The sequence below is a fragment of the Anabrus simplex genome, chromosome 9 (assembly GCF_040414725.1).
Source record: "Anabrus simplex isolate iqAnaSimp1 chromosome 9, ASM4041472v1, whole genome shotgun sequence".
Taxonomy (NCBI): domain Eukaryota; kingdom Metazoa; phylum Arthropoda; class Insecta; order Orthoptera; family Tettigoniidae; genus Anabrus; species Anabrus simplex.
Window position 1 is genome coordinate 101,202,196 of NC_090273.1, and position 25,355 is coordinate 101,227,550.

At 35.5% G+C, this 25,355-nt stretch overlaps 1 protein-coding gene across 8 annotated transcripts in view; it reads right to left on the minus strand.

The window, feature by feature from the left end:
* The window catches only part of LOC136881241 (signal-induced proliferation-associated 1-like protein 2), a 697,164-nt gene that overhangs the window by 43,766 nt on the left and 628,043 nt on the right, over positions 1-25,355 (minus strand). For 5 of the 8 annotated variants that reach the window (XM_068229252.1, XM_068229256.1, XM_068229255.1 and 2 more), the window contains exons 8-15: positions 24,974-25,212; positions 22,092-22,195; positions 21,167-21,324; positions 20,394-20,500; positions 17,935-18,069; positions 13,891-14,143; positions 12,429-12,684; positions 5,688-5,803 (exon numbers count right to left, since the gene is read on the minus strand). In XM_068229252.1, coding sequence (XP_068085353.1) covers positions 5,688-5,803; positions 12,429-12,684; positions 13,891-14,143; positions 17,935-18,069; positions 20,394-20,500; positions 21,167-21,324; positions 22,092-22,195; positions 24,974-25,212 — 1,368 coding nt within the window. The remainder of the gene's footprint in view (positions 1-5,687; positions 5,804-12,428; positions 12,685-13,890; positions 14,144-17,934; positions 18,070-20,393; positions 20,501-21,166; positions 21,325-22,091; positions 22,196-24,973; positions 25,213-25,355) is intronic. The other 3 variants (XM_068229258.1, XM_068229257.1, XM_068229254.1) reach the window with 1 other exon arrangement.

Here is a 25,355-nt window from a genome sequence, read left to right on the forward strand (position 1 = left end):
TTTACATTAAGCAAGTAAATATAGTCAAATAGTCAAGACTAGTTTCGACCCCTAGGGGGTCATCCTCAGTTGACATGCAATAAAAATTGTATTGTTCATAAAAACATCACATATAGTGGTAAAAGTTTGGACTAATTTAGACTGATCATTAATGTTGGTATGTCTAATGCATGACTAGTGTGCATCGTTCATGAAGACACATATCACCTTACTGCTACTACCATCCAATTTTAGGTTATATAATATGGAACACACATATGTTTGTGTAACTCAACAGTGGCAAGTTCAACTATGTACACAATTGGCTATTGATTAGTCACATGAAAGTACAGAACACTGGCTTGAACATTTCTGATTGAGGTATCAATGCAACACCTTGCTTGCATACATCCTAGAAGCTAAATTCAGTTTGTAAGGCCCATTACTTCTGATTGAAACTTAGTATGAAGTTAAAATTTGAATAAAAATATTTGCTAATGTAGACATTAAAATGTTGTTAAAATGGGCATATAGTCAAAAACAGTGGTATGTATGCCACACATGTCTAGTTAAAAATACATTACATTGATGTTGTTTATGTGCGGTACAACATGTACACTGATTTGGAATAAATGAGGTTTGTATATATAGTGTTCCAACAAAATGGATCCATAAAAATATTATATGTAAAGACAATTGGTATTATAATGATCCGCTGCAGATCAGGTAATGCTGTTTATTTATCTGGAGATATTATTGGCAGCTACAGATATTGGAGTTATTAGAATATTAATGGAGCATGTTTTCTTCCGTAGTCGCGATGTTTATAGTTGGTGGCATTAGTCAAATATGTTGAAAGTTATGCGTCTTGGTGCACGTTGATTTGTCCTGGAAGCTTATATGTTGTAAAAAACAAGGTAGAGTGTCTGGAAATAGAAATAATAGTGTGATAATGTTGTGGATAGAAAATGTAGTAGTGAATCGTATGTCGTTTTACTTACGTAAAATGTTGGAACCGTGCGTTCTTTGTAGCTGCCTGTTGGGATCTGATACGTGTAGCTCTGAGATTGTAGTTAGCGGCGGTAGAGGGGAGGTTTGGGGGGATGGGTGGAGTGTTAGTGATGGGAGTGGGGTTGGAGGGGAGAGGGTTTTGGGGCGATTGATTTGAACATATCGATTTTTGTTTGCTTATTCTTTTGATATAGAAATCTTTTAATAAGGGAATTACTGCATGAAAAAGAATATTGTTTTTGTCTATACTTTCATTTAGGTTGGAGTTTGGATTCACGTATTTGTCTAAATTTATGTAAAATTCTTCTATTATACTGAGCAAGGGACTTTTTGGATTCATATTAAGGATTTGCATGTCGTTCTTAATGTCCGTGAAATTATGTTTTTGATCGTCAATATGCTGACCCATAGCTGAGAAATGTCTGTGTTTGACGGCGTTTACATGTTCATTATATCGTATTATAAAACTTCTACCGGTAAGTCCTATATAGCTGGCTCGGCAGTCGTTGCATTTTAGGCGATAGACTCCTGAGTGATTGTATTTATTTATGTTATTAACTGATTTGGAATTGTATAGTATGTTGGTGTTATTGCGTGCCGTTTTATATGCTATTTTTAGGCCTTGTTTTTTGAAGATATTTGTTATGGGATGTATATGGTTATTGTTGTAAGTAAACAGTGCATATTCTTTTTTATTTTTAGTGATTCTGGTTAGCTTGGTTTTAGGTTGGTTTTTGACTTTATTGATGATCCGGTTTATCATTTCTCTTTTATATCCGTTTTGTTTTGCTATTTCATGGATTGTGTTTAGTTCTTTATTTAGATTTTCCTTTGAAAGTGGAATGTTGTATGCTCTATGAATCATACTATAGTATGCAGCTCTTTTATGGGCATGTGGGTGGGTGGAGTCTATCTTTATTGTATTTGATGTGTGGGTAGGTTTTCTATATATATTGTATGTTAGGTGGTTGTTATGTCTGGTTATGGATATGTCTAAGTAGTTTATGGTATTGTTGTGTTCAGTGTCCATGGTAAATTTAATGTGGGGATCTATTCTATTTAGTTGTTCTAGGATTATGTTTTCATTAGTATGTCTATTGTCCATGATTATAAATGCATCATCGACAAACCTGCACCAATAGATGATATTTTCTATTTTTTTAATTTCTTGGTGTTCTAAGTAATCCATATATATATCAGCTATTATGCCTGATATTGGTGATCCCATGGGTAAACCTTTTTGTTGATAGATGGTGTCATGGAACTTGAAATAATTATTATTGATAGCGAATTGTAAAAGTTTAATAAATTCATCTATTTCCAATTTGCTTAGCTTACTGTGGTTATGAAGGTTGGATTCTATGATAGTGATAGTTTTTTGTGTGGGTATATTGGGATACATGTTTATTATATCATATGTTGCTAGCTTGTAGAAGTGTTCTATTCTTATATTCTTAGTAATGTTGCAGAAATCTATTGAGTTTTTTATGGTTTTGTTTGCTTGAAAAACGTAATGTTTTTTAAGGAATTTTTGTATGTATTTGGATAATTTATAAATAGGGCTTGGTCTATAGTTTATTATGGGTCTCATAGGAATATTGTTTTTATGGATCTTAGGATAAGCTTTAGCTGTAGGTATCCCTGGATTCATGGTGGTTAATTTTGCAGTTTCCTGTTCGTTCAAAAGAAAATTGGTGTTTTTTAGGAGAATTTTTAAGTTTTTCTGGATACTGTTAGTAGGATCTTTAGTCTTGATTTGAAAAGTTTCATCTTGAAAGCAGGTTTTTGTTTTTGTTATATATTCCTCTTTATCCATAATAACTGTAGTGTTTCCTTTATCTGCCTTTGTTACTATTAGGTTATTTTGCTGGATTTTATTTTTGAGTACCTTAATTTGTGTTTGGTTTGTGATATCTTGATTCTGAGGTTTTTGAGTGATCTTATCAACATATTGTGGTAGTGTTTTTTTAATTTCATATCTAATTTCATTTTGTTTTTCTTGGGGTATTTTGTTTAGAGCATCTTCTGTTTCAGTAATAATAGTGGCTATGTTTTCAAATACTGAATTGTTTTTCCAGTTATGTTTTGGTCCTTTGCTCAGTATAGTTGTTTCTTTTTCATTGAATGTTGTGTTAGTTAGGTTTTGGAGTGGGGGATGGAAAATATGTTGGTTGTTATCTGTAGAAACAGTAATATGTTGTCTATACTGTGTATGGTTGGTTTGGTTTAGTGATGCCTTGAGTGCGTTAAGTTTCTTGTTTAAGGTATTCTGCTTCTGTATGGCTATGTTTTCTATCTTTTCGTTAGTTATTTGTTGGAATGTTTATAGTTGGTGGCATTAGTCAAATATGTTGAAAGTCAACATATTTGACTAATGCCACCAACTATAAACATCGCGACTACGGAAGAAAACATGCTCCATTAATATTCTAATAACTCCAATATCTGTAGCTGCCAATAATATCTCCAGATAAATAAACAGCATTACCTGATCTGCAGCGGATCATTATAATACCAATTGTCTTTACATATAATATTTTTATGGATCCATTTTGTTGGAACACTATATATACAAACCTCATTTATTCCAAATCAGTGTACATGTTGTACCGCACATAAACAACATCAATGTAATGTATTTTTAACTAGACATGTGTGGCATACATACCACTGTTTTTGACTATATGCCCATTTTAACAACATTTTAATGTCTACATTAGCAAATATTTTTATTCAAATTTTAACTTCATACTAAGTTTCAATCAGAAGTAATGGGCCTTACAAACTGAATTTAGCTTCTAGGATGTATGCAAGCAAGGTGTTGCATTGATACCTCAATCAGAAATGTTCAAGCCAGTGTTCTGTACTTTCATGTGACTAATCAATAGCCAATTGTGTACATAGTTGAACTTGCCACTGTTGAGTTACACAAACATATGTGTGTTCCATATTATATAACCTAAAATTGGATGGTAGTAGCAGTAAGGTGATATGTGTCTTCATGAACGATGCACACTAGTCATGCATTAGACATACCAACATTAATGATCAGTCTAAATTAGTCCAAACTTTTACCACTATATGTGATGTTTTTATGAACAATACAATTTTTATTGCATGTCAACTGAGGATGACCCCCTAGGGGTCGAAACTAGTCTTGACTATTTGACTATATTTACTTGCTTAATGTAAAATAAATTTGTATTGATAAGGTGGAGATTTGTATATATATTGTTTTTCTGTAAAGTAATATCCATCAATACGGAAATGAAACTTATAAATAACAGTAGACCTATACGTGTCGGTGCGACGTAAAACAACTAACCATAGTTATTTCAATTGTGTCTAGGGGTGGAGAAAAGTTAAATCTACCACTGTATGCACGTTAGTACAGAAGAACGTCTTTAATTTTAAAAAATTTTAAATTAAAAAATTTAATTTTAAAAAAAATTGTAACTAAAAAATACATTTTTTGGTTAAAATTAATTAAAGAAACATTGTTTGTTATGTTACATTACATTACATAATGTTATAACGAAGGAAATGTATAACGGAATGCATAATCTCTGAGCTTGGCTGCTTCTTTCCCTTCTCTATCACCAACTGAAGTTTCTTTTGGCTCTTTCATTAGTTCCATTGTTTGAAATGTTATGTTACGACAAAGAGGATGAACAACAAATGCGTGGACTCTGAGCTTGACTGCCTCCTTCCCTTCTCTATTGCTAACTCAGTTTGTTTTGGCTCTTTCATTAGTGCATTAGTTACTGCCCATGCGGTGGTGATTGGACCTTTTTTGACGTGTTTTTATTGTGCGTCATGTCAAGAAAACAGAAATGGTTCCACAATCACTCGCCACAGTACTAAGGAGGGCTCCGGGGCCGGTCTTCAGTACTACGGAGTGCTCCAGGGTCAGTCTTCGGTGTGTTAATATAACCTGATTTGACACTTTTTTGTTTTTTTCCATTACTTATAATGACCCGTTGGGATTCATTTTTCCTTCTGTGTTTGTCCTCGCCCTAATCTTTTACCACCCATATTCATCTCATATATCTCTTCCTTTCTCTTGTCCTGTCTATATATGGCTTTCTTCTTATCCTACACATCTCAAATTAACATTGAAGAGTTGAAACCATCACATTGGGGGCTGAGAAGAAACAGATGTGGAAGAGCTGGGATTGATAAAGAAAGGTGAAGAATTTTAAGACAGCAGTGTATGAAGACGTGGAGATTGTCTCGTCTCCTCTTTCTGCTGCTCCCTCTTCTCACATTGACCTGTCACTGTGTTTTTGCTATTATATTTTCCTTTTTATGTTACTATCTCTCTTAATTAACTTAAATGGTATCGACCAAGCCACCTGGCTTTGAACTGCCACGCAAGATCTGGTCGGTTCTTAACCAAATAAGAACCAACACTGGCAGGTGTGCTGATTTCCTGCACAAGTGGAAGAAAGTAACTTCTCCAAGTTTGACAGTGGTACTGAAAAGCAGACTTTTCACTATGTACAGTAGTTCACAAATGTCCTCTGAGAGCTTTCCCTGGCAATTCAACAGAGTTCCTGGTTATGATGGAGGGATCAATGGACTATATTCATGGCCAGGATATTAGTTTCTAATTTAAGATAATTGTAAATATTAATTTTTAAAGATGTAACCAAAGGCTACATAAATAAATATCCTGGAAATGCATATACACTTACCGTCTGGGACTTCCATCTGGCAGGGATGGTATAACAGTCACAGTTACCATCAAAGATGTCTTGAGCAAATCCACCATTTGGTCATGAGAGAGAGTTGAAACAGCAACTTTACATATCTGGGGAGAGAGAAAAAAAAGACAAGAAAATATAATGTTTAAAACATATTATTCTATAGCTACAGCTGAAATTACTATCATTTTTTACAAAAGAGAAGGGTACAGTGTATAAAAGATACAGGGATATAGTGTTGATTTATGGCTATTAGTGAAGCAAAGTGAAAGACCACATGAAACAAAAAACAAAATTATGAAATACAGAAAATAGTATGTTCGTAAATTGCAAGAAAGAATTGACTGAACAAATTTAACGTAGTTAAGGCACAAGATGCGAATGCAAAACGGGAGGATTCTGAAGAAAGCCTTTGAGAAAATGTTCGATGGAAGGAGAACTAGAGGACAACAATGACATGGAGGGACTCTGCAGTGGAAAGCATCAAAGCAAGAGGTAAATGAAGAAGAAAAGTGGAAAGATATAATAAACTGGAGGACTTTGGTTCTTACCCAATCCAGTGTGTTTGTCTGGAAATTGGAATGAATGGAGAAAAATTAATCCAGACTATACATGGAATGGAAAATAATATCAATATCAAGTTGGATGAGTAAAATAGGGAGAGAAAGAAGGACGTAACTTGACAGGTATGTGAAAGATAGTCAAGAACTTCACCATAAAGAAACATTTCAACATTATGTCTCCCAGAGAGAGAAAAAGTACTGTATATGTACAGTGACCATATTTCCTGAACCGAAACTTGGAACAGATGAATGGTTCATACTGGACAGTTAACAACACCACAACCACCTCCAGGTCCTCTCCTTAGCTGCTGTGATACAGTACAGGTATGGGTTGATATAAAGCACACCTGACTTTGGCTTCTTATCTACTGTATTCATTTCTGACACTGAATAACTAAGAATAATCATAGGTAGTATGAATGAATTATTAATAATTTAAAAAAATATTCTCTGAAATCTGTACAATGTCCCAGGACCATTCCATTCAATGTTTACAATTAAAGCCGTTGATGGTCCCGACAATGAATACCAATCATACAGTACTTCTGTGATGACCAATGACTTATTCAAGAGTACTTTTGTGGATAATTTTCCTTACCTTGGAAGTGTAATCTCCAGTGATAATTTGGTCAGAAAGGAAATTACAAACAGAGTGCAAAAGGGATCAGAATTCTACCAACAAGTAAGAACACTTTTATGGGATGACTTGATTCCAAAACCGGCCAAACTGATAATGTTTAACAGCTATTTCATATCAATACTGACCTATTGGATTGAAGCGTGCACACTCATAAAAAGAGATTCATCAAGACTGCAAGCATCAGAGATGAAATTTCTTAGATCCACCATCCAGAATACCAAGATGGACAAGTTAAGAAATGAGGAGGTGAGGAAAGAAGCCAGAATAAAGACATCCCTATTAGACCGAATTAGCACATCCAGACTATGGTGGTACGGGCATGTGATGAGGATGGAGCCTGCAAGAACAGTTAGAAGAAATTTGGAAAAACAGGTGGAGGGGAAAAGACCTGAAGCAAGACCTTAAACCCAGTGATGGATATGATCAAGGTTAATCTAATTACCAGAGGATGGACAGTGGATGATGTTGTCCATGACAAGTTGTATATGGACAGGAAGAAGTGGAAGAGGCTCATTAACAGTACCCGGGAAACTGGAACTGTACATTGATGATTATGACTTTTGTCTTTTTTCAATTTCACATACATTTCTAAAGAAGGTTCCAAATCATTCATTTGGATGATGACTTCTCTGGTCACCAGGAATTATAAACTATTGACAACCTTCTTTCTACAAAGGATGCTATTGAGGATGGTCCTGTACGGACCCACTAGTTCTAGCAAGTGACAAAATGAATTCACAGATATTCTTCAACTTGGGAATGGTTATGTCTCGTTTCAGTTCCTTCACAACAGACAACAACCGCTGTTCTGATGACAGTTTCAACTCATCCTGCTCTGGTAAGAAGGTGTCAGTGAGCTATTATTATTCCTTCATGAATAAAAAAAGGTGAATTAATTTATCAGGATGAAATTCAGGACTTATTTTCCTGGGACATTGAGTCAGACCTCAGAATGTCAGAATTGCCCCCAAATTTTTTGGACGTTATGGTCACCATGTGTTTAAGGGACAGCTTTCCAATTTTTCCTTATTTGTCTTCATTAATTACCTTCTCATCTTGGGTATCATTCGATGTTCACTTGATAGATATACAGTAAAACCACGATTATCTGTTTCTCGATTAACCGTTCTGCGGATTACCCGTCGCAAAAAAAAAAAAAAAAAAAAAAAAAAAAATCTTGATTTTTTTAAAAGCAATGTACAGTAGCTTCAAAATTGAATGAGTGTACTCTTGATGTCAATAATAATAATAATAATAATAATAATAATAATAATAATAATAATAATAATAATAATAATAATAATGTTATTGGTATTACGTCCCACTAACCACTTTGATGGTTTTCTGAGACGCCAAGGTGCCAAAATTTTGTCTCGCAGGAGTTCTTTTACGTGCGAGTAAATCTACCGACAAGAGGCTGACGTATTTAAGCACCTTCAAATACCACCGGACTGAGCTAGGATCAAACCTGCCAAGTTGGGGTCACAAGGCCATCGCCTCAACCGCCTGAGCCACTCAGCCCGGCTCTTGACGTCAAGGTATCTTGATACAGTATTCTGTTTTGGAGCGACTGTACATTCTCCGACTCCTGAGTCTACGATCGTAACGTACAGTAACTACTGTACGTACACGCACATAGACCAGCAATCGGCATTGGAGACATGACTTCATATATTTCTTTTACCACGTAATTTTATGTTGCATAAAATTATTTAACTTTTAACTGCTACGAAAGAAGAGGGATGCTATTCAAATTCAACAGTCACACACTTTATTATCCATTCCTTTGTTGACGAATAATGTACTGTAACATGCCCTCTCCCAGCCCACGGAGCATAGAGTATGGTATGCTGGTCATTTCTACTTCAGAATGATACCTACAACTTATTTGGTAGCGTGTAACATCTCTGAGTACTGTACATAGATCTTTTATATCGTTCTCTGTCAAGGTTAAATATTTCCGCCACAGGCTAGTGCATCGTAAATATTTCATAATGCACAGGAATCGGAAACCAGCCTACCTGTCCGTCGTAGTCAACCTCCGCTATTAGTAGACAGGTAGGCTATATTCTGTACCATAGTGCAAAGTAAAAAAATATGAGAGTGACTGATAAAGTTGAACATTTATTTTCCGTTCTAACAGGCGAGAAATGTTGAGATCGAAATCTGCAGTAAAAAGAAAATGTGTAGTTTTAACCATACAAAACAGTTACAGAAAGGTGAACTAGTCTCAAATTTAGCATCAGAGTTCGGTGTGGGTGTGACAACAGTGCAGGACCTAATGAAGAATAAGGACAAAGCGCTGCAGTTTGCAGCGAGCTCTGACAATTCGCATGGACTCGCTAAAAGAAAATCAATGAAAGCATCATGTTTAAAAGAACTGGATGCTACATTATTTACATGGCTTCAGCAAAAGAGAGGCGAAGGTGTATCTGTTAGTGGTCCTACGATAACAAAGCAGGCACAAATTTTTCATGAAAAGACGGGGCTCTCAGCGTTCAATGGTTGGCTACAGAGATTTAAGGACAGACATGGCATTTGAGAATTAAATATCGAAGGAGAAAAACTAAGTGGTGACAGCAGTGCAGCAGAATACTTTAGATATGAGTTTAAGTGCATAATTGAGAAATACAATTTTGTTCCAAGTCAAGTGTACAATGCCGATGAAACTGGACTTTATTGGAAGTGCTTACCCAGCAGTAAGAAACTACCAGCTGCTGAACAGAAATCAGCTCCTGGTCACAAATCTAGTAAAGAGCGAGTTACCATCTTGTGCTGTGTGAACGCTAGTGGCGACCATAAATTAAAATTAGCTGTTGTTGGTAAAGCAAAAAATCTGCGTTCTTTCAAAGGAACAGTGATGAAATATTTCCCAGTAGATTATTGTCATAACAAATCTGCATGGATGACACACGATATTTTCAGGACTTGGTTCCATAATAAGTTCGTTGCGCAGGTTCGAGATTTCTTGGCATCCAAAGGGTTGCCATTAAAGGCTGTCCTTTTTCTTGATAATGCACCCTCTCACCCTCTTGATACCGAGTTGAAATCAAAGGATGGAAATATTTTTGTTTCCTATTTGCCACCTAATGTAACTTCATTATTTCAGCCGATGGACCAAGGTGTCATCGCAACCTTTAAGGCGCATTATAAACAGGAATTGCTAGGCCTCTTACTTTCCGAAGAAACGTCGATGGTTGAGTTCTGGAAAAAACTCAATCTTAAAGAAGCACTTTATCTTGCCCAGAAATCGTGGGATCTAGTAACCACTCAGAACATCACTCTATCGTGGAGAAAATTTTATGTTGATGTCGAAGAGCTCGCCGACGATTTTCATGGGTTCACTGATGAAGATGAAAATGAGGGATTGATGATCAAAGATATCCTGAAGACTATTGAAAATAACATTCATTTTGGAGAAGTGGATGAAAGTAACGTTGAGGAGTGGCTTCATACTGACGATGTATTGCCTGGGCATCACGTTTTAACTGATGATGAAACAGTAAATAAAAGCAGGAACGGGAACTCGGCAGTCAGCTGCGAAGTGACAAGTGAAAGTGAGGGGGATGGGGTAGAAGAGTGCATCACAAACAATCGCGTACCGCTTCAGACCACACTGCAGTCGGCTGAAACGTTAATGGAATTCTTGGAGCAAGAGGACGATACGGATTTTTCAGACATTCTTGTATTTAGAAAGCTCAGAATGGACATAAAGAAGAAAATAAGTTGTAGGAGTGCAAAGAAAAGTAACAGATTTTTTTAAAGCAGCTTAAATGACACCAGGTAAATTATTTATGTAATTTAGGTGAATAATTAGTATGTATTGTTGTAGCTTTGACTACATTTTGGTTTTAAAGAGGGTTTAATGCACTGCATTTTAAGGTTATACGGTATGTATTTTATGTACTTTAAAGTCCATTAAAATTAGTAGTATGGATTATCCATGTTTTAATTAACCGTTCACCATTTCCCGTGCATTAGAACGGATAATCGAGGTTTTACTGTACATGATCTTCTGCATTAATTTTTTTATTTTGTTTTTGTTTTATGCCATCTTACTTTGCTGCATGTGTGTCATTCCATCATAGCTAGACAAGTCAGTTTTCTTGACTAATGAAAAAGTATGACACAATGTATACAACAGACTAAAAAAAAAAAACAGAATTCCACAGCAAGAAGTACAAGCAAACTTATTCATAACAAGAACACATCAGACACATTTGAAATTAAAACTGGACTACGGCAGGGAGATGGGCTCTCACCACTATTATTTAATTTTGCTCTAGAAATGGTAATGAGGGAATGGTTTAGGAAATGTCCCCCCCAAAATAAAGATTGGCCGAAAAATCAAAACAAATTGCCTGGGATTTGCTAACGATTTAGCATTACTAGCAGTGGGCATAAAAGAAGCGAAAACCCAGATATCAGAACTTCAAAACATTGCAAATAAAATTGGCCTCAAAATATCATTTGAAAATACAGAAATTATGCCCCAAAAACCAACACAACTAAAAGAAGTTACCACAAACGGTAATAAAATCAAAATAGTAATTCAATTCAAATATCTTGGAGAAGTAATAACACATAACCTAAATGAAAAAATCTCAATCCAAACAAGAACAAATAGATTAGCTAAAGCACAAAAATTAACATGGGATATCTACAAAAAGAAATGTCTATCAACAAATATAAAAATAAAACACTACAACACAGTTATAAAACCGGAAGCTACATATGCAGCAGAAACACTTTTTTTACCTGAATAAACAATCAAAGACTGACAGACTTCAGAAAATTGAAAGGAAGATTGGAAGAACCTGCATCAACAAAAAATGCCAGAAAGATGGACAGTGGCGGTTAATACCTAACAAAGTCATGTACAAAGAGCTAGAACCCATTACAGATACTATGCGTAAGAGGAGACTGGGATTCTTTGGACATATCATGAGGATGCAGGATTCGAGACTTCTGAAACAACTTGTACAACACAATCTCATCTCAAAAAATACCACAACAGGATGTAAATGGATCAGAGAAGTAAGAGAGGATCTGAAGGAAATAGGCCTTACAACAGAAGACACCACAAATAAGATAAAATGAATGCAAAACTCAAGAATACAAACCTCCGCTTTACCCTTACACAAAACAAACCAACAACACGCATATTTTCAACTGAGGAAAGGGCACGAAGATCGGAGCGTCTGAAGAAGTACTGGGAAGACCGCAAAGCCCGAACAATCCCTTCAAAGAGACCTAAACGACGGACTGACTAAAGTGATCCTATGTGGTCATAGAAGAAGAAGAAGAAGAAGAAGAAGAAGAAGAAGAAGAAGAAGAAAGGGAGAACGGGAGAGCAACAGCACGTTCATTGTCCACACTCTCATACTCATCTTGTTTTCTCTGCCACACCAACAGACTGAATCAGCACTTATATTCCTTGGTTTCCAGGGTCTTAATTCAACTTGTCATGCTGTAAGTTTTGTTACATGCATGCAGACTCATAGATTAGCTACTTCAATCAGAACTTACCTCAACAAGTCTTGCACCCGGCCTGAGACCAGCCTGCCATGCCAGTCCCATACTCTCCACCTGAGTCACAACTCCATCAGGCTGAACATGAAAGCCCAGTTGACCCATTGGATTACGTCGAAGTGACAGTTCTTGAGCGGTGCAGCCATTAGTTACTGCTCGTAACCTGACCACAATCTCCATCAGCTCGTCTCGATCCCCTCCATCTCGCATATGGAGGGTGGTACATTCTCCTTGGTGATGGTATATTCGCAAACTGCAAGGTAATAACATATCGTGATAAAATATATTTTATGTGAATACGATGCTAAGTTACTTTACTACAGACTTACTGGTATCATTCTGTACTATACAGGGACTTTGCAAGGAGCACACCATTCGACTGGGCAACAGGAGACATTCCTAACTCTGCAATATTTGTTGCCGTTTCAATACATTACTGGCAAGTAACCACATCTTTATACAAGTCACACATTAGAAATTGTTTTCCCATTACCCAATATTCATTTCCTTGACAACATCAAGAATCTTTCTAACATTACTCAAGGCAAGAGGATTTATTACCCCAGTACAAACATAATGAACTTTATAAATTATAACCCTCCATTTTACTATTATCCAGTTGAACCATGAACTCAATCTTCAAGATATGAATAGTGTACCATTTGTTGGTCACACATATCATTCCTCAACAAACTATTGTTTTTAATTATTACCATGCTTTAATAAACTTTTCTACTGAAGATGGCCCAAACTAGGACTGAAACATGTATAAATTTTAAATTCAATGTGTCAAAACACTTTACTGTACTCAATAGGAGGAAAACATTATAATAAATTGTTATAAAATTTGTACTGTGTTTTACCCTCATTACATTCTGAACTGTCCCATTTTTTCTTAACCTCCTTTTTTGCTTCCCTGCCTTCTGCACTCCACTATCAACTTTCCTTATCCACTTGAATTCCATTTTAAACTACGAACACAATAGGAGCGACAGAATCCAGCCTGCTTTGACGACTAGAACTACTGAGGACCAAAACCCTTTTCACCCTCAACTCTTGATACAAATTGAAAATTTAACTTACAATGTTTTTGATTTGGGTACAGCAAATATTAAACAGGGGATTTATTTTAAAACCCAATAACAGAACAACTACAAAGTTTTCAAAAATAATATTGATTATTTGCAACAGAATATAACACTGGTGGTATTTTGCTAATCCATATCCTGAATTAAAATGCTATGAATTCATGAGAGAAAAAATGTATAAAAGATCTTTATTAATAGTTTTTAAATAATCTGACATTTCAAATATTATGTGTTGACTTAATTATTTTACTTCCTGTTTGGTTTCTATACAATCAATAAAGGAAAAGTAACATCCTTTGATATATATATTTTACAGTTAAGATTCTGTTATTCTAGATTTAACACACTACTAGAGAAAGAAACATCATTACCAGAGTTCTAACCTGTTGGTTTGTGCAGACCATCCCAAGATGGATTTGCAAGGTGTGACAAAGACTATCTCCCGCGAGCGCTCCTCAATCAGGACCATGGTGTCTGTAGAGATGCCCAGGAAGCAGTCTACCAGAGCTGACTGTCCACTGTCATCTAGTACCACCTGCCATAAGATCGCTCCGCGCTGTGATGCATCAGGTAAGAACCTCGGCCGTGCTCTTTCCTTCTTCTTGCTGTGGAATGACAGCATTGCTGGGGAAGAAAGATGCAGTTCATATCATTAGTGGATCACAGAAAGAAAAGAATCTTTGCACTGAGTTACCACAGAGAAAACAACCATGGATTTTCCTCACACAACTGCCAATTAATCATGATTTAATAATTGTTAATAATATCACATCGCCCCTCATTAGCAATAATCGTGATAGTCTTCCAAATGCGTGTTCATATCAGCACCACCTGGATGATGTGGCGCCAGTTAACTGAGGTCTGTGTGATACATGCCTCTACGCCTCAGATCTATAAAACAGTAGCTTGCCCAGTCACTCTATATGGATCAGAGTGCCAACCAACAATAGCAAAACATGATCAGGTCCTACATGTAATGGAGATGCAAATGCACCGATAGCATCTTGGACTAAAGTAATTTGACCACACTTTGATTGACGACGTTAAGACAGTGACTGAGAGTTACACCAATTGTGGCAAAAATGTGTGATAAGAAGCTTAGATGATCTGCACATGTCACAAACAGCAAAGAAGACTCAATAGCAAGACAGTTGTATGTCTAGATCCTGACAAACAGCAACCACGTGGTGGACCTAAGAAACAACAGATAGTTCGTATTAAGGCTCATCTGAAATTTGTGAACATCACCACCAAAGATGCCTTGGATCATGTCAAATGGAGATGAATGTGCTGAAAAGCAGACTCTGTCATAGTGCAGAGGAAACATGTAAAATAATAAGAAGAAGATTATGTCTTTGCCTTATCTGATTATTTTTGGGGTCATTAGGGTGGACGGCCAACAGGTAAACCCCTGCTATTACGACTCACATTTAAACATTATCAATTTTACAGATATGTTGAAACGCTGAGGAACAGTAATGTTACAGCATGTCAATAATATTGTATAATCTAAAATATATTTTGACAGTTTCTCTTTACAATAAATACTGATAATTCCTAGATGAAAAGAAAGTTCTCAATTTTCTTTTATAGCATATTGCCAATTGCTACCTATTCAACAAGCTCCAAAGTAGGAAATAATCTAATGATAAAACAAATTTAAGTTCTATTTTTTAATATGTGGGCTGGCTAGCCAAGGTTGTAAAGGTGAGCTTGATTCACCCAGAGTACTGGGAATACAATTCCCTACCACAAAGTAGAGAAATTTAAGAATTAGACTTGTCATCTGAAGAGGTACTTGGCCTACAGTTTACTGGGCCTATGGTGGAAATGAGTATCAGTTAATTCCTAGGGGCAAAGAGCTTATCAATCATATTTAGTGCTGCTGTTACCAGTAGCAGAAGCCTCTACATTCTAATCCTGCAAGAGCCTCCATGGCCTATACAAAGGTGATTTTGAATATCCCAAGATATCTAGGGGCGAAAAATATATTGTAGGTAATAAAACTTTAATTATAATATGATGAACTAATTACGTAAAGAACATCCTTATACACAAACAATCATAATCGTCTGACTCTTAGATCTTCAATTTTTCTCTCAACTACATCAAGAATGTTCAGTTTAAACTGGACAATAAAATGCAATCCCTCTAAATAAATTATTTACATACATCTTCTTTATAGGCTGTTATACCTTTCAGAGTTTAGTCTGAAAACCTCTGTGAATTTACTACACGCCGCCACAGTCCTCTATTTGTAACTAGTTCTGTGACCTTGTTTAGTTCTATACCTCCTATCTTTAAATCGTTTGAAAGTAAGTCTAACCGTCATCGTCTTTGTCTCCCTCTACCCCTCTTACCCTCCATAACCGAGTCCATTATTCTCCTAGGTAACCTATCCTCCTCCATTCGCCTCACATGACCCCACCACCGAAGCCAGTTTATGCATACAGCTTCATCCATCGAGTTCATTCTTAGCATTTATTTCCTAATTCTGAATACCCTCCTGTCATTGTTCCCACCTGTTTGTGCAGCAATGATTCTCACTACTTTCATGCCTGTTACTTCTAGCTTATGAATAAGATATCTTGAGTCCACCCAACTTCCACTCCCATAAAGCAAAGTTGGTCCGAAAACAGACCGATGTAAAGACAGTTTAGTCTGGGAGCTGACTTCTTTCTTACAGAATACTGTTGATCACACCTGCAAGTTCATTGCATTATCTTTACTGCACCTTGATTCAATCTCACTTACTATACTACCATCCTGGGAGAACCTGTTCCAGCTTTGTACAGTAAAACCTCATTAATTCAAAGTCGTTGGGACGCAAAAATCAGACTTCGAATTACGTGATTTCGAATTAACCGCCAACACGTACTTCGGAAATGCCAACACTTGCGGCATTTAGTAACCCGTTACTGCATGCAATTAACCTTGTTTCACAGTTTAAAGCTCTCAAATATCATGGAAAAAACAATTTCCAAATGTATACAACAAGGTGCATTTACAGTATTCAAATAATGCACTTGGATAACTATCCAGCAAATATAACCTCACGCAATCAAATCAAAAGAAAGAAAACCTGATTCAAAGACGAGGAGAAATCTATACTGGCTCCCCTGTGCATGTGCTTTATTAACTGGATTACTGTACTGTATGCATTTTCGATGCCTTGTGCTTGCACGGAATGTACCCGATGTCCTTAAAACATCGCAGCTTATCGAACTTTCCTATGACGAGGGGAGAAAGTCTCTCGCTTCCGTCAAATACAGCTTCCGTCCACATTACAACAACAGTACAGTGACTATACTTGTACGATATCCCGCCATAGCATTTCTAAGACCCATTAATGTATACAATCACCTTGATTCTCAGTTTAAACTTTTCAAATCCCATGGCAAACACTATTTCAGAAATTTATCCAACAAGGTGCATTTACATTATTCAGATAATGCTCTTGTATAAAACAATGACAAACATAATCTCATGCAACGAAAGGAAGAAAACACGATTCAAAGATGAGGAAAAATTATGCTGGCTCCCCTGTGCAAATGCTTTATTCTTTTGGATTAGGCCTACTGTACTGTCTGCATTTTTAGATGCCTTGTACTGACATGGAAAGTGCCCGACGCCCTTCAACATCGTGGCTTTTAGAACTTTCCTATGACAGGAGAAGGAAGTCTCTCGCTTCCATGTGCACTGTGCACTGCATAGCAACGAAGTTCATTTGTCGGCTGGCAATTTTCTCCTTTAAAACCATAAGTCCATTTGGCCTCAGCATTTTAAAAAAATAAAACAAATGAACAATGTAGTTTCATCGGCACTGACAATATTGGTGCGTACCAATTGATTATAGGCTATAAGCCACGCTTTTTCGCCAACTGTCTGCATCGCCAGAGTTCACGGATTCTACCTCTCCGCACACTGCCTGTTACGTGATATTGTGAATTATGGCGTTCCTAAAAACTCTGAATACAAAATAATTACGATTCCGCTCGAACATAGGAGATATGAAGCACACTGTAGACACACCGAAGTAGGTGAAAGTGCGCAAAGTTACCTCTTCACGTTCCGGAAGACGCGTTCTTTCATGACACAGAGAAATTTTGAATTTAAATTACTCTGTAAAATCCTTTTTTTTTTTTTCAAAATGTAAAGGCAGTTTCGAATTAAAAGTCTGAATTTCGGTAACGGGACTGACATTGTTCTTCGAATTATGAATTATGCATATTTCGAATTAAACGATTTAAATAATATGCAAAACCGTACCTCATGTTTCCGGGAACAAGAGCTGCTTCGAATTAGGCGAGATTTTGAATTATCAAGGCTCTACTGCATTCCCAATCTGACATTCGAGCATGCTCAGAACATTTTAAGCAAATAAATTATTTTAAGAGATAAAAATATCAACTTACAAAACTTCTGGCCAGTTTCTACCACAGTCGAGGTGGTATAATTGGTGGCCAAGTCCTTCAGGTATTCTTGTCTGGTGCGAGTTGCCATAGTAGCAAACTTTTCTGATCGGTGAGCTGCATTCTCGGCATTGATCACTGTAAATATATCATTTATAAATATATGAGCACAAAACATTCAATAGAACCCAGTCTTTCACACAACAGCCAAAATGATCTGAAAATACCGTATTTACGCGAATAATACCCGCACATTTTTTTTTTTTTTAATTTGGGGCATGAAATTGTGGTGCGGGTTTTATTTGCGTTAATGTTGGCATTTTTTTCAAGATCAGCCTTCCTAAATTTAGGGTGCAGGATTATTCGGTGGCGGGTATTATTCGTGTAAATACGGTGGCGGGGATTACTTGCGTAAATACGGATATTTACGCGAATAATACCCGCACATTTAAAAAAAAATATGAGGCACGAAATTGGGATGCGGTTTTTTGCGTCAAAGTTGGCATTTCTCTTTTTTCAAAATAAGCCTATCTAAAGTTAGGGTGCGGGGATTATTCGGTGACGGGGATTATTTGCGTAAATACGGTATACTGAAATAAGTTGAATTATGCATTATATAAAAATGTACGTAAAATGTATATTATTGTACCACGTGCTCCAGAAATTGTAGGAGAAAATTCCTGGCCATACCTCTAGTAGTTTGAATGTAGACTTGTAAGAGTTTGGAGCTGAGCTTATACAGTACTTCTTCTCATGCGAATGTTCTGATGTATTGTATTTTAGCTCAGTTCTGTGCTTTCTGTACTGCTGTGTAGTTTTCTTTATGTTGTTTGTGACACATTTTGGAGTTACCTGTTCTTGTGTGCATGTTTTGCTACATAAGTGTTTTACTATCTAAAAACGTTGATGTAAATAGTTGGTACTGAAATATATACTCATACATTAAAATCTTAAGGGGACAGTCTACACATAAAAATTAATATTTTAGTCATTTTAGTGAAAAAGTGTTTTATGTTTCAAATTGAAAGGATTTTCTTCTTTTTTGCCACAAAGTTATTCTGTTCAATTCAAGCTATCTATCACTTTAACAATACTTTGTTTGCACACAGCACAAATGTGCTGTACACAAGGCTGCCAAACTACTTTTCCAAAAATTCCAATTTTACATATTGAATTACATTGTTCTCCCATAATATTCTGACAAATGGAACAAACTTTGTATGGTATAAGTATCACAGTCACTGTGTATTAGAAAACATGTGTGTGGCATTTTTGATTGAAGGATTTTTTCAGGAAGTAGGGTTCTTTAAATCCCAAATTTTAGTACATAAAAAATTACAAGAATTTAAATACAGTGTATCTCAGAAATATAAACTATGTACAGAAAAATTAATGCACAGCATTTTTTAAGAAGTATTATCCACCTAATTCCAAATTTTCATAAACATTTTAATTAACATTCATGAAAAGAATGGAACTGAAACTCTTTTTTTTTTAAACTATTAATAATAAGTATATCGAAGCAATTTTCCAGATGTCTTTACTTTCATTTAAGTGACATTCCCATAAATTTTCATGAAACTCCATGTGTTAGGTAAAATTAAAAATTTCAACAAACAAAAACACAAACAAACTTCAAAGAAATACTACCAAAAAATCTACTGAGAAAGCCACTACAAAGAAAAAAAAGTTTCTGTAATGCTCATAGCTACTCAGTTATTTAATGTTTATCATCATCATCATCATCACTAATTTCTATAATTTATTATTATTTCTTTATAAACAGATATCTTTTGAAGTCAGCACCAATCTTTACTGTGCTTCACCATGAGTTCTAGTAACTGTAGGAAAAAATTCTTGGCTATACTTCTGGTAGTTTGAATATAGACTTTGTAAGAGTTTGGAGCTGAGCTCATACAGTACTTCTCATGCTTCTTTGATATATTGTATTTTAGCTCGTTTCTGTCCCTTATGTTGTTAGTGACACAATACTACATACTAAACATAAACTATTAGAAGATCTAGTAGCTTGTTACACACACTCACTCTGCCGAAAACTTTTTAGTGTAGCCGAAAGTTGCCAAAGTCAATGTTATCAAGTGAACATCCTGAGCAGGCTCACACACAAGGGCTTGTGTTATTCAAAGAAGTGGTTGAAAATTTTTTGGAATTGCAATTAATTCTCTATATTTATCATTTCTCAAATATAAAAATACCTATCTCAATAGGTTTTAACATTTATGCTGCAATTTCAACTGTTAATTCTATTTTAATATTTTAGTTAGGTAGACTGATTATGTATGTACTTCTACAGTAAAGATTTGGATTAACAACCACGAAGCATGTTTTAACATTTGACCATTTGCATTTAACAGAATGACACTGATACTAAATTTGCATCATTTCATATTGCAATTTTCTAGAAAAGACTGAAACAGGAAAGTAACCACTATTATTCTCACCTTTGGCTAAAAGAAAGTCAGCAAATGCTTTTGACTTAGGGAAGATGGCTCCATCATGTATTGGTGGTCCAAAAACAGGCACTTCTTTAGATCTACTCACTGCAACACTGGAAGAAATAAAGGGCAAACACTTAATATGTTGAAATATCTCCAGTATTTACAGTAGCATATCCAATTCAGAGTAAGTAAACCAAGAAAAATGTTGCATAGATATCATTGAACCAAACATAGACACATGTTGAATACATTATTTCTAATTCGTAGTTGCTAAGTCTCACTGCTGCACCAGCATTGTAGCCTACCAGTTCTGCACTGTAGGCCTCCATCATCACAATACCTCTCACAATGTCTGGACAGAGTAACTGAAGGTAGGATCCAAATCATGGATTTCATACACAGCATAGTCTTTCAACTTCAGTATACTTTCTGTCAATTACAGGTTAAATCTACATATTCAAAGCATTACCTTACTCAATATGATTAATTTTGTCCCATTTCTTTATAGCCTTGCCATCCTCATCACTCGCCTTAGGTCTCATTATCAGTAAATATGACATATGTTCCAAATATCATATACCTCAAATATCTGGTCAAATACCCACTATATGAAATAATGATAAAATAGTCACATGTCTTAAAATGTTGACTTTGTTCTTCAAAACTACATGAAATGAAAGGTAGGGTTCTTTAATTCTGATGTATTTTGTACATAAAGGCAAAGGAATGTGATTAAAAAGGTCTTCCACAAAAATCCATAATAAAAGATTAAATACCTGTACTGTGTGTTGTCAGAACATGGGTTGATGGCTCTAACTACAATAAACACATGTTGGAACTGGGAACGAATATTCTTTGGCGTGAACGGTTGAGCTCCAGGCTCTTGGAAGACGATTGTCACAATATCGTTACCTATGTGACGTTTACGCAGCAACTGCAAAGATCATGCAACATATTATCTCTCAATGAATATGGCATAGAATAATACAAGCATTAACCCCACAAAATTGTGCAATTTAAAAAGGCAGCAAAGGCAATCCTCGAGTTATTTATTCTCACAGATATGACATAGACCTACACTTTACTATCTCCATACTGCATTTTCCAAGCAATGTCATAATGTGACAGTAGAATACAAAGAGGAGAAAAATGAACTTTTCTGTGACTGGCTTCATTAAGTTTGTGATGAATTATCACCTTTCTTGTGAAGAGATCTACGAAAAGAAACCCATCTCTATTTAAATGATTATCAAATTAAATCAATTATATGTAACAATCTAGAAAAGAGATATACAAATGGAAATTGTGACCTTCACATCTTTGCCTTCATAAATCTCCAGTCCTCTCACTCCCCTTTTCTCAGCTTGACTAAATATAGAACAGAAACAAAGGTTATCCATTCTCCATGTCTTATTAAAATGACTAATCAAGATTATACTGTAGCCTACATGCTAAGTAAAAATGACCCAGCACTTGTCCCTATTTATTACTAACTCTTACTGTTTAATTCAATAATTTTAATAAAATATGAATAGAAAAATGTGGATTGTAGTTTTCAATATTTCCCTAAATTTCATCTTAGCTTACACTGCTAACATTTGTCCAAAGAAGGCCATGAGGTTTATTATACATAACATACAGAAGAAAGAAAGAATTAAAAATAATTTGCTGTATTTAGAATCAAAATGAGAAGTTTCTTACCTGCTGCCTATTGTTTGGTGTGAAAGGTAAAAGGGTGGAGACATGAAACATGATCTCACAGTCTTGGTATTGGGCATACACAGAGTACAACCCCGTCGAGTCCGCTGAAAAACGCAAACAAACAGAAATGAAAAAAATTTACTATGGTCAAGAACATACAAGAATAATCACCATTATTACATATTACAAATCAAGAGACAGTTAAGGGTTTACAGTCAAGTGTCCTTTCAGTATGAGTCTTAAAAATTTATGCACATGGTGTTATCAATGCAGTTTCTTACACAAGAACATTACTTTTCCTGTTATACTTTATAAATTTCTTTCTCAACTTAGACAATATATATTATTAACTACTTCCATAAATCCTTGGGGTATTAAACCATGTACTAGTTTCAGAAAAAATAACCCACACACCCCTCTCCCCTAGCTTTTCAGGACAAGAAAAATCAAAAAATTACAATGCCATACCTTCCTTTTGACAGTGACCTGTTTAGTGCAACAGTCAGCTGCTACTCAGCAAGAGTTTTCTTTAACTATGGAATTGAATACAAAGTAAAACAAGAATTGCAATTCTACCACATATTAAAAGTTTGTCTCTTTTACAAAAAAAGAAACAAGAAAAACAACTTGCGAAAGTTTAGATTTTATAATTCTACCTTTACAATACTGTATTTGTCTTTAGTACAAAGACTACATTAAATTACACTCGTGAAACATGTTTCGTCCTCTTATAGGACATCTTCAGTCACAAATACAAATACATAACATTAAAAATAAGGCAAGGACACATTAAAATAAGTAAATGCAAAGTCTTTGTATACTGTGACGCGACGTGATAGCGTCTTGTCAATCTTCAATGTTAAAATGGTGCGGTGTGAACATGATATGAAGCATGAAGTCCAATTAAAATCATATGTAAAAACTGTTGTGCAAAACAACTAATTGTCAATTATAAAACTCCGTAAGTGGCTAGGCAAATAAAATTATGTGCATATTGTACATAAAACAGTGTTCTGGTGATGCCACATTGTAATACATTTCTTGATTAGGAGGTGGAGTTATACTGATGCAAGTTGAACCTGATTGTGTGTTGACAACAGCGGCCTCCTTGCCCGTCCTACATCGACCACTCCACCTCAAGTGCTAAGGCTAACTCACATACATGCAACTAACGTGCAATAAGGAAAACAGTCAAAGAATTTAATATGCAACCTACATATCAGATCTTGGCACATCCAAAAAGAGAAACTGAAAGTGGCAAAGAAAAGTGTGCAGATTATTCATAGTACCAAAGTGCCAGACTATATAACTAAGTTGAGGAAACTGTCAATTTTTGCCATAACTCATGATGTGATTCAATAAAGAAGATTGGAAAAGATAAAAATATTGAATATCAGTCAGCAAACATAGATACACTTTTCTTTTCCAATTTTTAAAATAAAAATCTGGGGAGCCTCTTTTACACAAGGAAGAATTTATAACAGAAAAATTACACATATTAAAACAACTTCCATCTCAAATGTGAAATAATCTCCAACATAAACAGTGATATAACAAACAAGTAGCAACTACAAACTATGTATTAATGTATGTATCAATCGACAACTAGCATTGCCTGTGTAGCTAATGTAACAAAACACACATGATATAACTTAAAATTGGAAATGATGTTGATGCTTGTTGTTTAAAGGGACCTAACATCTACGTCATCGACCCAAACCTGGAAATAATGTACAGCAGTAATTATTGGTAAAACCAGGCATTCTAACAATACTGGGTAATTTTGTGCGCATGAAAATGAATCAGTTGCAAATAGTGATTTACCATGCACTGTTGTTTAAAATCTTGGATATGACATGACCATTCCATCCTTTATTTTTCGCCATTGCCAATAATAACTGCACGTGCTCTAAAAATACTGAATACTGTCATCCCCTTTACACAAACCATATGCCAAATAATATAATTGCTATGCTTCACAGCAAGTGTGTGTTCACAACTGAGTGTGCAGTACTTTAACTAGTTTTATACCGTCCAAAAATCTATCCAGTTTTAAGATTTTAAATATTATCCACTAAGACCATTTTTGTGTAAAATGAAATGAGTCCATTAAGCAAGAAAATTTTTTCAAAACTTTTTGGGGGAGAACTGGGGTCCATCCATTTTGTGGTCATGTCCATTACACAAGTATATGTTTACCATAGATAATGAGAGGTTCTCACATATCTGAACCCCCTTACTTTTTGTGCTTCTAAAAAATGGGACAAAAATGGAGTCTAAAAAGCAAGTAAATAAGGTACATACAGTAATACTGCAAAATGTGCATTCATGCTTATTGTAGTAGTACTCTTTGCCCTTGCTGTAACTTGCTTTATTTAAGCAAGAAGTAATAAAATACTAATAAATAAAAGGTGGGTATTTTCCAAGAACTGTACTTTAAATGGGTCATATTAAAATAATATGGCTAGAATTAAGTGAGCAACAACCACAGCCATGTGAACCTTGCCAATATCCTCATATACTGAGAATAAATATACAGTGAAATAGCGGGTGCAAGAGGAACTCTACCAACACAGATGGTTGATATCTGGGGAAAATTTCAATTTAAGGAGAGCTTCATAGAAATGAGGATCAGTCCTCCTGAGAAACCATCTTTACATGCAGTAATACATTTGTTCAAGTATGCTGTGTCTTATAGTAAGCCCACCGAGAATATTTTTTTGTAATAAAGGATTAGATATAAGATAAAAGATAGAAACTTTACCATAAACTGATTTTTCAAAAAATGATTTGTTACTACATTATACTGATGAGTGAATCACAGATTAAGATGAAATTAAACTAACCCAAACCACAGCTATTAAAATCACAATGTTACTTACTCTTATTATCAAGGCCAGCCTTGTATTTTTCGAAGCCTTTGAGCCGTACTCGCTGGCCTATGGTATCTAGAAACTCGTTGAAGGCTGGTCCCGCCTCCTCATTATTATACATGTCCTCTTCTGACGACTGACCAGCACGGCAGTACATCACACCCACTTTGTAATGTGATGTGAGGCCTTGTTCATCGAGTTTAAGTAGCTGCTCCTCTGTCTGGGGAGCCTGCACCCCTAGCCTCAGGCTGAAAAAACATTAGAAATATCACTCCCAGCATCAAATCTCAAAAATATAAAATAGTAAAACATACACAGCATAAAATATCTTCTCTTTCTCCCTTAATCTTTCACTCACACAATTTTGCAAGTTATAAATCTCATTCCGTAT